Source organism: Sinohyriopsis cumingii, chromosome 7, assembly GCF_028554795.1.
Source record: "Sinohyriopsis cumingii isolate HCF-2022 chromosome 7, ASM2855479v2, whole genome shotgun sequence".
NCBI classification, from domain to species: Eukaryota; Metazoa; Mollusca; class Bivalvia; order Unionida; family Unionidae; genus Sinohyriopsis; species Sinohyriopsis cumingii.
The window spans coordinates 64,126-79,609 of NC_142967.1; the positions used below are offsets into that span (position 1 = coordinate 64,126).

At 33.8% G+C, this 15,484-nt stretch overlaps 1 protein-coding gene across 3 annotated transcripts in view; it reads left to right on the forward strand.

Moving 5' to 3' along the window:
• LOC149794617 (exocyst complex component 4-like) overlaps positions 1-15,484 on the forward strand; it is a 109,085-nt gene that overhangs the window by 45,502 nt on the left and 48,099 nt on the right. For all 3 annotated transcript variants that reach the window (XM_089964224.1, XM_089964225.1, XM_089964226.1), the window contains exons 8-11: positions 90-228; positions 8,984-9,177; positions 13,109-13,179; positions 14,135-14,273. In XM_089964224.1, the coding sequence (XP_089820350.1) occupies positions 90-228; positions 8,984-9,177; positions 13,109-13,179; positions 14,135-14,273 (543 nt within the window). The remainder of the gene's footprint in view (positions 1-89; positions 229-8,983; positions 9,178-13,108; positions 13,180-14,134; positions 14,274-15,484) is intronic.

The window sequence follows — 15,484 nt, forward strand, 5'->3', positions numbered from 1 at the left end:
TCCGTAAGTGTACAAATTTCAAGGTGCCATCAATTTGAAATATTCCTGTTGTTACCAATTTAAAATGAATTCAAATAAATTATTTTTAGCAAATGCACGAGAACCTGATTAAGGAGCTAAATCGACAGATCTACATGAAGTCCTCAGCACCTAGTACAAGCCGATCGGGGTCAGGCAGGAAAGGGGAGATGTTACTCAGACAGACAGAATCAGCAGCTTCTGTCAACAGTAAGTTTCCAGTCACACAGTATATCTGGTCCTTACATTCTCCAAACTTGGTTCAGGCTCAGAAATTGATATTCCTGTAATAAGTTACTTGAATAAAGTCAGAATATTATACTTTTACTTGTATAAAGTTGAAATATAAGACATTTGCTTGCTTTTGGCTAACTTGGCTCTAAGGCCAAGGGACGTTATTGTGGTCCTGCATCCAGCATGAATCATCTATTGTTTGTTATGCATTGTCTGTCTTCTGTTGTCCATTAACAATTGATATTTTCATCATATTCTCAAAAACCGCTAAACCATCTTCAACCAAATGTTTCAAACAGCATCCTGCCATGAAGGCCATTTATTTTACAAATATTTCAAATAGCATCCTGTCATATAGACCTTACATTTTATACAAATATTTCAAACAGCATCCTGGCATATAGACCTTACATTTTATACAAATATTTCAGATAGCATCCTGGCATATAGACCTTACATTTTATACAAATATTTCAAATAGCATCCTGTCATATAGATCTTACATTTTATGCAAATATTTCAGATAGCATCCTGGCATATAGACCTTACTATACAAATATTTTAGATAGCATCCTGGCATATAGACCTTACATTTTATACATGTATTTTAATTAGCATCCTGGCAAGGAGGTCTTTATATTTTATACAAATGTTTTCAGACTGCATCCTGGGGCCCTGAATGGCCTAGTGGTCTAAAGCATTCACTGTTATGGATCACTGCCATCTCACCTCTGTCTGCATGGGCTTGAGTCTTGGATTCAGCCAATGTGAGTATGTGAGAAAGCTTGCCAGTAGTATAGCCTATCTTGTGCTGAAAAATGGCGTTAAACGCTACAACATCAACATCAGCATCAAACAGCATCCTGGCAAGGTCTTTCTTTATACAGAAGTTTCAAACAGCATCTTGGCAAGAAGGCCTTTACATTTTATACAGAGGATACTGATCTGCTATTAAGTAAGGCCACTGTTTATTTTCTTTTAAATTTTCTTTGACACTCCTATAAGTCAGAGAGTATTTTGCAAGCCTGACTAGTCTTAAGTAGTGACTTGTGGCCAGTGAGTCAGAGTTGCAGTTTGGAAAAATAATCAAGCCAGGATGGATGGATGGATACATTAAAATTTGTCCATCTTCTTGTAATAAAATCCATCAAAATGCATAATGCTTGACATTTGAAATGCAATTATGGGTCACAAAACCAGTATAAAAATAGTTAAGAATGATCTGATTCACAATATTCCATATTATGTTATTTCCACACATCTTGCAATTCACAGTATCCTATATCTGTCACCAAGGTCATTTGCTGCAAAGTCAAAGAATTGATCCTTATTGTCTGGTAATGATTTGAAATCCTCCATTGTCATCTAGTCATTATAAATCATCGTCTAGTCTTAATATTATCTGACTCTGTTTCCTACACTTCACTGCCAAATACAGGTGCTATTGTAGAGACTGAGCTCAGGCTCTGTAAGTAACACTTTGATATACAGTTTTTTAAATCTATTAAAGGATGCAACTGAACATGTGTCAGTTGTGTAGCTGGATCATGGGGAAATTAAATAACGACCTTTTATTACTTTGGCACAGAACAAGTACCGAATTTGCAGCATGATCAAATGTTGTAACATAGGAAAACAAAGATTGTGCTGACTTTACAAGCCAAGGACTGCTCCGGTGGCCTAGTGGTTAAAGCATCTGCCTCAGATGCGGGAGGTCGTGGGTTCGATCCTCGGTTGAGTCATACCAAAGACTTAGAAAAATGGTACTAACAGCTGCTTCGCTTGGCGCTCAGCATTAAGAGGTTAGTATTAGGACTGTTCTGCCTGGTGTCAGGATAATGTGACTGCCTGGTACATCATGCTGCATGTCTGCAGCGTGATGCCCCAGTGCTAGACATCACTATAAACTGTCACACTGCAGACATCATAGTGATATGACTGAAAAATTGTTAAAAGCTGTGTTAAAAATCCAAATCACACACACACACATGCAAGCCAAGAATCGAGGTCAAACATGCACAGGAATTTTTAGAACTCTACTGTGCACAAAACAAGTATTGTATTTGCAGAGCTCAATCAACAGGATTGTCAAATTTGAAAACATAGTGAGTACTGTTTTGACAGGCCACACGTTTATCAGAGATGCTGCCAGGCTGCATAATTGTGGGTTTCTCGCCCCCAAAAAAATCGTTTAGTCACGCAACTTTGTTTATGTTTTTTTTTATAGACAAAAATTAAAAATATTAGTTTGTCACGTTAAGTCTTTGTCATCCATTTTTCAGATGATTTCAGTCAAGCTATATTAAGTTAGATTTAATGTTTGAGAAGTATCTGTATGATTGAGATCTGCTCTGAGATTTGCAGAAACTATTGATGTTAGTTAGTTTTGCCTGTCACCCCTGCCGAGGTCAAGGCAGCTCACAAAAGATCGCCAGAGGCTTCTGTCATGTGCCATCCCTTGAACCTGTCTCCAGGTGTGACCCATCTTAATGATGTTCGCCTCAAAGTCGCTTCACCAGGTGTTTCTTGGTCGTCCCCTTCTCTGCTTACTCTGAGGGTTCCATTTCAATGCCTGTCTGGTAATGTTGGTTGGCGACTTACGTAGAATGTGTCCTATCCAACCCCACCTTCTCTTCTTGATCACATCCTCTACTGGAAGCTGGGAGGTTCTCTGCCACAGGTTGGTGTTGCTGATGGTGTCTGGCCAGTGGACCTGGAGAATTCTTCTTAGGCAGCTGTTGATGAAGGTCTGAACTCTATAGAAACTATTGAAGGCTTCTGATTGTATAGCAAACAGATCTATTTATCAGCATAACATAAGTGTATAGAGCATAGCAAGCAGCAAGTTTTATGAATGTTGGAATGGAAGATGGCTGATTTCTTTATAGTAAGATTGTCTGCTATGGTTGATAACAGGAGGAAAGTTCTCAGATTCTGACATGCACTGAAGGTATCGCACAAACTGATGATATGGAAATATAGTCATTACCTTGTCCACAGCACAAGGAACTGGAGGCTGAGAAAAAGAGAAGAAAACTAATTGAAATTGGTTGATTACCTGCGACTGGTAAATGGAAAAAACTAAAACGGAGGGATGCTATGTGTTTTTTGTAGAGACGATAAGAAATATAATCCATTCACTAATGAAATTGGTTGCACAGGTTAACCTATGTTCATCAAAGTCTGCAACCTTGGCTGAATACAGCCTTTCAACAAATGTGATCCTACAACAGAATCATCCATGGGATCACATCATGATCGCATTGTGGAAAAATAAGTTCGAATGTCATGAAGACCAGTTCCCAAATTTATTTAAATTGGCCAGAATCGCACTGGTTCTACCATTACTCAAGATTTTTGTGTGCAGATGATGCTAATCTGCCATCCATTATGGCTACCAGTAGTATTATACTAATCTGCCATCCATTATGGCTCTAGTGGTATAAAATATAAACCTTTAAATGTTAGAAATTATTACACCAACCCAGATTTTTGAGGCCAACTTTCCTTACATTTGCGTCTCAGATAGTTGTCAGCTACTTGACCGATCTCAGACCTACTTGGGTCATTTGTCCATACTTTTCTTCCACAAATTGTACAGTAAACTTTAATAATGCAGTTTACATTGCATATCTTTATTGAGAATGTTGGGCTTGACTTTGGTGCTGAGAAGACTTAGAAAATAAGGGTCTAGGCCTCTTGGTCAGTTATGAAAAAGACTGCATATTAGCTCTTTTAGCAGACCAGATGGTCTTTAGTCTGTCATCCACTGTCTGCCCATGCATTAGCACAAGATTATTATTGCTACTCCACCTAAATTAGTTGAAGTGTTGCCATTAAACTTTTCACACACATTTATCCCACAGTCTTGTTGGTCCTAAATGAAGTTGACACCACTAAGTCATCCAGTATGGCTGCCACAGAAGCCATCTTGAAATTGTTATCATTAATGAATGGATGGTCATGTGGTTTTTCTAAAAGATTTCTTATGACATCTTGTTGGTCCTGAATGGAAATGGTGCCAGCTTGATTTAGTGGTGTTTTTATGGGCTTTTTGGACCATGCTTACTGATATATGTTTCCTATACCCAATGACTTGTAAAAATAATTCTGATGCTAGCATTAATGATTTGTTACGCAAATTGATCTAGCTTAAAACTAAGTATCTGGTATTAATTTTTAAATAGAATTATTAAATTTTTTTTAAATACAGTTACTACACCCCTTTGTCATGTAAAGCAAAACCTGCAAATCATGCCAATACCTTATTAACAAAGAAACCTAAAGACAACAATTTATCTGCTTGGAAATCAGGTACAATTGTTTTGATTTATTTCTGATGACTATCATGAATCTCAATATATGGACATTTGAAATTACTTTTCTCTGTGTCAGATAAGTCATGTAGTAATAAAAGTTAACTTTATTCCTGGATATATTCCATGAATTAATATCTCTCTTGTCAAGATTGTGTATCAGTGTTCCAAGATAGAAGTAGTCCATGCTAATAGTAAAAAATTAATGATGATGTTTAATGGTTTCTTTTGCAAATAAATTCTGGTGTTTGTTTTTCTAGCATGTAGAACTATGTCAGTCTGCATGTGTGCATGTATTACTATTTGTGACTGTGACTCGGAATACAATAGGTGGCACTCTACATTTTCATATTTTGCAAAGGTTTAGAATGTTAAAGAAAAGAATATCCCCATGTTTCCTCACTGGTTGTACTGGCTATTTAAAAAAGACTGTATATCTTCGGTATTATTTGAAGAACCTTTTACTTGCCATTATTTTGGTGCATGGTTGAAGGGTATAATATGGGTTGTAGAGTATACGGCTTGGCCTTGCTTCAGATGTGCACCTCTCAAAAAACTGCTAGTTCTGCTTGGTCATTTTCACTTCCTGAACTTAGGAGATAAATTGTGAAGAATGGGTCCACAAACAGACTGCACTATTATAAGTGAATGCGTGAGTTACAGAGGGACCTCCCAAAAATTTAAAAAATCCACTTAGAGTCTACATCCAGAAAACTATGAGTGGGTTGGGCTTGGAGTTAGGCAAATTGGCTGTTTAATGACTGAATCCTCGTGTACAATCACGTTGATAATAATTGTTAATAATGTGGTTTTTCTAATGAAGGTGTTCTTTATTCTGTGTTAATAACATTTATTTTCAGAATGTCCATGTGAAAGATCATTCCAACTAGTTTCAGCAGTATGCACAAACATCTGTGTATTATGACACTGCTTTTTGTTTTGTTGATTAGTCTGGTTCCCAGAGTGGTATTTAATAGTATACTGCCAAGCCATGAGACAAAGTAGCAGGGAACTTGACTGACTGTTGATACACCACCAAACAAGATTCCTTTTTTTTCCAAAACTAACAACATTTATTTCTTGAGACAATCGTCTACGTTGAAACTCAATTTGTAGGGGTTTTTTTGTTGTCTTTTTTACATCGTTCAGTTAGTACAGTATTGATGTCATGCTTTCATTGGAAGTAATAGTGAAACTTCTTATCATCCTTGAAGGTATCTCAAAGTGCCAGTTCAAGAATTCTCTGAAACTCGCATGCCCACAATGGTCCGTATCTGTAAAACCAAGCTCTTTATTTTACGATGTATTCATTTTGCTTGGTAGCCTAGCTATCTTTGATCAGAGTTATGAATGAGTCTGTTAATTTAAGGTAGTTTATGTTACATACACAATAACATTTATAACAGCGTTTGACTGATCCACTGAAGTGAGTACACCAAACATATGACTGGGGCCGCTAGATTTTATGTAAACCTTTGAACTTTTCTTTTATTCCACCTCCTTAATTTGATTCAAAAGATATAATTAACGTGATAATATGAAGGAGGGCAGCTTTTAATTCTGTGCAGCAATACAACAAATACTTCCACAAGTCAATGATTAAAACATGGTCGGCACTTAATTAGTTGTTGTTGTTGTTGTGGGGTTTAACGCCATTTTTCAGCACGATAGGCTATACATGGCGGCCAGTATTAATGGTGGAGGAAGAACCCGGAAAACCCCGGAAAGAACGACCGACCCACGAGAAGCTACTGGCAGGCTTTCTCACATGCCCACATTGGCTGAATCTTAGACTCGAACCGCCGCAGACAGAGGTGAGATGGCAGTGATCCGTAACGAAGAGCGCTTTAGACCACTCGGCCACTCGGGGCCCCGCACTTAATTAGGCTCTCAGAGAAACTCTTGAGGACATAGCTATTACTGTAGATTGACACATTTTATGTTTAAATACACATTGCATTTATGATGAGTATACCTTAGAGGAACTGAAAGACAGAACTAAAACTACAAATTTCACTTAATTTTTTTTTAATTGGCATTTAAATATTAATGTGCTGCCTACACTAGACGTATGTAACATTTTCATTGATCAAACTTTCCTTGAATATCTCTAATTACAGTGTACTAAGAATTTTTCCATTTGGAAAGAAAATGTAACCAATTATATGATTTCTTATTAAAAGTTGATAACTTTAAAATGTTTAAAATTTCCAGATCCTATCTACCATTTTCAACCATAAAACGAGTGATATATCAACATTTCAGTTGCCAATTTTGATCATGATTTTCTTCAAGTTCAAGAAATAGGGATCAATTTTGGGGGTGTTTTCTGGTTTAAAAAAAGGGGATCCATGCCTGACCCTGCATTTTAAGCTGGTCTGCGAGTTATCAGGGTGCTAGTTATCGAGGGATTGGTGTATTTGGTAATTCATGCTTTGCACTTTCAGAAGCTGGTATTGTCTAGTCTGCCAAATTAATTTTCCCTATTTTAATAACTGCTAAAGATGGTGTACTTTAGACTAATTCAGACTGATTTTATGAGCACAAAAAGAATTCATTTTAGTTAGCTGTGTGCTTAGATCATGTACAGTTTCCACAAGTACAAAATCCCAAGAAATTTCAGCCACAAAACATGAAAGTAATATAGAGGTATACCAACATTTTCTCCATTATACAAATGTAAACAACTTCACCTTACACCCACCACTCTCTCAGCATTTCATAATATCTGTAGAGTGCCCCAATAAGGTATATTTATATACATTTATTGCTGTTTGTGACTGTGACCCAGACGGCAATTATGTATATTTGTATACATTTATTGCTGTTTGTGACTGTGACCCAGACTACAATAATGTATGTTTGTGTACATTTATTGATGTTGTGACTGTGACCCAAGCTACAATAATAGATGTTTGTGAACATTTATTGCTGTTTGAGACTGTGATCCAAACTACAATAATGTATGCATCTAAAGGTTGTCTGTGAGAAGAATTTATTCATAATATCCAGCCTCAGAAAATTTGAAAGATAATTTCTAAAAAGGATGCCTGAACTGTTTTCTGAACTGAACTGATTTAAAGACTACTACTTCAAGATGTGGCAGTGATCTCCCTAAATATGGAACTGAGCCAAATCACATAGACTGGTGCAGTAATTTAATTAATAATAACCATTATTTGTACACAGGAAAAAAAACTTAATATCAGCATATTTTTTATACAGTATAGGTGCAGTCAATAACCGAGTGGTATTTTTAGTCTCACAAAAGGGAATTTTCACATCATATATATCATTAGTGATATAGTTAAGTTTAAAAGGGAACTTAATACTAATTTCATCAGCATTAATAAGTATGGCTTATGCAAAATATCATTACTTTGTTTGATTAGTGGACTTTGCTTGGTCCCTAATAAGATGGGACCATTTTGTGATGTTTTTTTAAATAAATAAAAACGTCCTAAAGAAATTTCCCAGGAACAGATTTTTATCAGATATATAACAAACATTTTTCTTATAAAACGTTGTAAATCCAAATCTATTTGAACAGTTTAGCAAGTGTATATTATGGTATGGATCAGTGTCATATCATTGCTACTGTACAAGAATATATTATGGTATGGATCAATACAGTGACATTGCTACTGTGCAAGTGTATATTATGGTATGGATCAATGCTGTGACATTGTTGCTGTACAATAGTATATTATGGTATGGATCAATGCCATGACATTGTTACTGTACAAGAGCGTTATGGTATGGATCAGTGCCATGACATTGTTACTGTACAAGAGTATATTATGGTATGGATCAATGCCATGTCATTGTTACTGTTCAAGAGTATATTATGGTATGGATCAATGCCCTGACATTGTTACTGTACAAGAGTATTATAGTATGGATGAATGTCATGACATTGTTACTGTACAAGAATATTATGGTATGGATGATAGCCATAACATTGTTACTGCACAAAAGTATATTATGATATGGATTAATGCCATGACATTGTTACTATACAAAAGTATATTATGGTATGGATCAGTGCCATGACATTATTACTGTACAAGAGTTTATTATGGTATGGATCGGTGGTATGATATTATCACAGTACAAGAGTATATTATGTTATGATTCAGCGCCACAATATTGTCACTGTACAAGAGTTTATTATGGTATGGATCAGTGCCACAATCTTGTCACTGTACAAGAGTTTATTATGGTATGTTTCAGTGACATGATATTGTCACTGTACAAAAGTATATTATGGTATGATTCAGTGACATGACATTATTACTGTACAAGAGTATATTATGGTATGGTTCAGTGACATGCCATTTTTACTGTACAACCTTTCTTTCTGTCATTGTTGTTCTTCATGATGCATGTTTGATTTGTGATGATTGATATTTCAGAAGTTGGAATGGGAAGTGGAGGTGGTCGGGTTCCCCCACCTCAAATGTTGGGACAGCAGTCAAGCAGTCTTCTGACAGTCAACACTCGGCTAACTGAGGACCTGACCAGAGATCCCGAAGAGGATTCAAATAAATTTGTGGCCATTTTGGTTGAATCCCTCTTTATTCTGAAGAAAGTACCTGAGGCTGCAGAGGTATCCATATTGGGGGTGGGGTATGGTGGGTTGCTTTTACTGATGTAGATACTGACCAGGTTACATTTTTTTTACAGAGTTTAATAGATCAATTAAACACATTATTTATTACCTGTGTTTTAATTATGTTCTTTTACAGAAAAACCATACATACAAGTCAATAAAAATTGGCAGCATGTAAAAAGTACTTATTATATAATATACACATTATTCAGCAGAACTTATGTAACTTTTTGCATGCAAACAGCATTGGCATAATTGTGTATGTTCAAATTTTGTGTTAAAAATTTTGTCTGAAGTTTCTGAAAAATAATAGACAGGGTGGTCATTATAGCATGATGGGTAAATGTTGTCAACTCTGTCTAGGTGAATGCTCTATATTATGATTACTTTTACTTCCTTGTACATGTATGTCTGTGCATCTGTCTGTTGTCTATCCTTGCATCTGTCTACACCCAAAATTAAACTCAGTGCTAGAGCTTTTCACTTCCTTTTATTTCAGTACGATTTCACGCCATCATATTTTGAATCTGGAAAACAGCATCGCAGCAGGCTTGACATGCTGGCTAATGCATGCTTATTTCTTCTCAAACTAATGTACACCCATGCCATGTTACTTAAGATGGTACAATTTACCTAACCCAAGTGGTCATTAATACACATAATAATGCAATAATGTACAAAATAATTTTGCTGACAGACGTTTTTCTAACTTGGAGAATTTCCCTAAACTAAAATCAATAATGCAGTATTTATGCATGAGAAAAAGATTTAGTTGATTTTTTCTGATATTTTACTTGACACATCTTCATGATGAAGTTCTGATTTTTTACTTCATGCATCTGTATGATGCAGTTCTGATATTTGGCATCACACATCTGTATGATGCAGTTCTGATATTTGGCATCACACATCTGTATGATGCAGTTCTGATATCTGTATGATGCAGTTCTGATATTTGGCATCACATATGCATGATGCAGTTCTGATATTTGGTTTCACACATCTGCATAATGCAGTTCTGATATTTGGCTTTGCACATATACATGATGCAGTTCTGATATTTGGCTTCACACATCTGCATGATACAGTTCTGATATTTGGCTTCACATCAGCATGATACAGTTCTGATATTTGGCTTTGCATATATACATGATGCAGTTCTGCTATTTGGCTTCACACATCTGCTTGATTGCTTGATACAGTTCTGATATTTTGTTTCACACATCTGCTTGATGCAGTTCTGATATTTGGCTTCACAAATATGTATGATGCAGTTCTGCAAACAGAACTAGTCTCATACTGAGGCCTACTGAGGTATTTATACTATGTATTCTATGAAAACAGCCAGTCATATATGGTGTACATGCACTGTATTCTGTGAAAACAGCAGTCACATGGTATGCATACAATGTATTCTATGCAAACAACCAGTCACATGTGGTATACATACACTGTATTCTGTGCAAACAGCCAGTCACATGGTATGCATACAGTGTATTTTGTGCAAACAGCCAGTCACATGGTATGCATACAATGTACTCTATGCAAACAGCCAGTCACATGTGGTATACATACACTGTATTCTGTGCAAACAGCCAGTCACATGGTATGCATACAGTGTATTATATGCAAACAGCCAGTCACATGATATGCATACAGTGTATTCTATGCAAACAGCCAGTCACATGGTATGCATACAGTGTATTCTATGCAAACAGCCAGTCACATGGTATGCATACAGTGTATTCTATGCAAACAGCCAGTCACATATGGGATCTATAATAATATATAGATATTCCGTTTTTTTCTCCTTTTAGCCAGTCACAGAGTGTGTTGCTAAAAGTAAACTGAGAATTGTGAAAATATGTCTATAGGATATTTTTAGGTTCTTATTGTGTTTGTAATGTATTGCCCAAATAAAAGAATTTCTAAACATTCAGTTCTTGTTTATACTGATTTTGAAATATGATTTTTTGGTTCCCATAAAATGCTTTTTTATTTATTGCTTTGAGTACCAGATTTAAGTTTTGCAGGGAACCCAGAATTTCTTGCTATGCAACTGCTAAAGTCAAATTTTCTCACTACACAAAAACATATACTCAAATAATTTTACAAAATTATATACATAAATAATTTACAAAAATGTTTAATTAAATAATTATATAAAAATTTATACTTAAATAATTGTACAAAAATGTATATTCAGATAATTGGACAAAACTAGATACCTAAATAATTATACAAAAATAAATACTTTAAATCATTATACAAAAATATATACCTACATTATTATACAAAAATGTATACTTAAAATCATTATATAAAAATATATACTTAAGTAATTAGTCAAAAATATGCTGAAATAATTATATAAAACTAGGTACTCAAATAATTATACAAAAATGTCTACTCAGATAATTATACGAAAGAATGTATACTTAATTATACAATAATTTATACTCAAATAATTATACAAAAAATGTATACTTAAATAATTATACAAAATATGTATACTTAAATAATTATACAAAGAATTTATACTTAAATAATTATATGAAATTATATACTTAAAAAATTATGCAAAAATGTATACTTAAATAATTATACAAAACTAGATACTTAAATAATTATATGATAATATATACTTAAATAATTATACAGTATTGTATACATTAATAATTATACAAAAATTTATACTCAAATAATTATATAAATAATGTATACTTAAATAATTATACAAAAATATATACTTAAATAGTTATGCAAAAATGTATACTTAAATAATTATACAAAACTAGATACTTAAATAATTATGCAAAAATGTATACTTAAATAATTATACAAACCTAGAGACTTAAATAATTATACAATAATGTATATTCTTAAATAATTATACAGAAATGTTTAATGAAATAATTATACAAAAATGTGTACTTAACCAATTATATATAAATGTATGCTTAGCTAATTATACATAACTGTATACTTAAATAAGTATTCAAAAATGTATACTTACATAATCATACAGAAATGTATACTTAAATAATTATACAAAATGTATACTTAAATAATTATAAAAAGATGTATACTTGAATAATAATACACAAAGGTATACTTAAATAATTATTCAAAAATATATACATAAATAATTATAAAAAAATGTATACTTAAAAAATTATGCAAAAAATGTATACTTAAATAGTTATACAAAACTGTATACTTAAATAAATATGCAAAACTAGATACCTAAATAATTATACAAAAATATATACTTAAATAATTATGAAAAAATATGTAATTAAATAATTATCCAAAAATGTCTACTTAAATATACAAAATATATACTTAAATAATTATACAAAAATATATGCTTAAATAATTATACAAAAATATTTAAAAACATTAGTCTGTTTATATTGCTGCATGTTGATGAAAAATTGTCATTGGTTCAATAATAATTTAAGGAAATTTCATTTTACTAAAATCTGGAAAATGAATAGTAGGTTTTGTTTAGAATCTAGAAGCTGACATTTTTGCATGCGATGATTATAGTACCGGGGAAAATGTATTTCTGTTTGGCTTATAGAGCAACAGTCTATTGACAAGACTTTCTTTGGTGAAAGTAATGTTATGTTGTCTTCACTGCATATTTATTTCTATCTGATTTATTCTCACTCATGTTATATTTATTTGTATTCAACCTATTCTCATTTGTGGTATATATATCCAACCTATTCTCATTTGTGGTATATATATCCAACCTTTTCTCATTCCTTGTACATTATTTCTATCCAATATATTCCTATTCATGGTATATTTATTTCTGTCCAATATATATATGCAACCTATTCTCAGTCATGGTATATTTATTTGTATTCAACCTATTACCATTCATGGTATATTTATTTCTATTCAACATTTTTTACAGGCACTTAAGCTGCAGATTCATCCAGAGTTGATTGCTATTGTAGCCAGGGCTTCAAATGAAGTAGTTGAAAAGTAAGGGCAGATATTATAAATTACTTGAATTTTCTTGTTCACATTTACAGACTTGTAAGTAATATCTTTTCTTGATCAACACCTAACTTTTGAAATGAAAATCATGATTATTTAGTTGAAAAAGTTTTTGTTGCAGTTTTATTGCAAAAATACATGCCTTTTCTTGCCACCAAAGTATTCTATATATATATATATATATATATATATATATATATATATATATATATCTGTGTGTGTGTGTTTCATGGAGGATATACAGGAAACCAGTTAAACAACACAACTCTAGGTGACAGTGAACACATATCAGTGTCACCAGCAACAAGTGTTTTGAATGGCTTGAAAAACTCAGTTACCTACCTTATGGTCACGGTAGTCATGATAGCATGATTGTTATGATTTTGTTCTCCACTGTAGAGTAATGCTATAGAAACTAAAGTCATGTCCAACAGTCCTTGACAAAATAATCCTGTAGAAACCAAAGTCATGTCCAACAATCCTTGACAAAGTAATCTGTACAAACCAAAGTCATGTCCAACAGTCCTTGACAAAGTAATCCTATATAAACCAAAGTCATGTTCAACAGTCCTTGACAGCGTACTCCTGTACAAACCAGTCATGATTAACAGTCCTTGACAAAGTAATCTGTACAAACCAAAGTCATGTTCAACAGTCCTGGACAAAGTAATCCTATATAAACCAAAGTCATGTTCACCAGTCCATGACAGAGAAATCCTGTACAAACCAGTCATGTTCAACAGTCCTTGAGAAAGTAATCCTGTACAAACCAAAGTCATGTTCAGCAGTCCTTGACAAAGTAATCTGTACAAACCAAAGTCATATCTAACAGTCCTTGGTAACCCTATCAATGTTATCTTGGAATGTGTATATTTCAGCACGTGTGGTTAAGGTCAAAGGGATACCCTATTAATGTTATCTTGGAATGTTTATATTTCAGCACTTGTGGTCAAGGGGATACCCTAGCAAATGCAAATCAGCCTCATCATCTATTAGAGTTGCTCGAGATGGTTTTCTACCAGTTCCGTGGTGTTGCCCACATGCACAGCATTGTACTCAGTAATCTGCAGAGGATCATTGTGAGTAATGACACTGTTATCAGCTTCTTTCCATTCTTTTCACAAGATCTTAATGACAAGTTCCTTATTTCCATTTTTTGCTGAATATTTCTTTCAGGAAATCTTCACACACAAAGCTATTGTGGACTGCTGTGGAGTCATTTAATTTTTAGATCATTTTCAGTACTTATAATCTTGGATCACTTTTTTGTGACTGGCTTTCTGCCAGATCGTCTGTTTCCTGTTATGTTGTTCTCCATTACCAAACTTTGTGGATGGTTTGCACATGGGGTCCAAAGGTCCAAGGTCAAGCTCACTATAGCTGGAAGAAGAAAAATAGTTTCTTCACAATAATTTTTCTTCTAGATTTTAAACCTGGATCGAACTTGTACATGTTGTGAGAGTGAAACCTGTTGATTTTGAGATCAAAGATCAAGGTCACTAACGGAAATATTTAAAATTGTTTCAGCACAGAGATTTAATTTATTGATAATATAACTCAACAAAATATGTGGATGTCTTGCATTTTGAGTAAGAAAAATATTTGCAGTCAGAAGGTCTAAGGTCAAGTTCATTGTGACAGAAGCATTGGTATGGTAATTTTAGCAGATGTCATACATTTAGTGCATGGAGAAAGCCTGTCAGAAAGGTCAGAGGTTATGGTCATTTTGACTAAAGGAAAAAGAGGTATTGCACAGAAACTCTTATTCAAGAATAAGTTCCTCAACCAAACGTTATGGATGAATTGCATTAAGGATAATTTTAAAAAATCAACAGAATATGGTGTCTAAAGGTCAGAGGTCATGGTAATTCTAAAAGGATAATAATGGCTTCTTCACTGATTGTATAGTTCATTATTACATAACTTGACCAAAGATAATGGAGATTGAACTCCTTTTGTCTCCACATTAAATGGCTTTTGCACAACTTTGTAGATCACCAGCACTGCGACAAAGGAAGAAGCCCATCACCTTCAGGGTTAAATGGGCAAAGGTTAAGATAACTGTAACTTTAAGAAGAAAACTGATTTCTAAATGAAAACATTATTTCTACATCACTAACCTGAACCAAGCATTGTGAATGGCTTACACTTGGGGGTGTGAAGCATGTTGTTGATATTTGAGTCAAAAGGTCAAACATTAAGGTCACTAACTGGAAGAGACAAAGTGGTTTCAGCACAAACATTTTGGTTATCAGCATCAAGGGCTATTGAACATATGGTAGGCATGTAA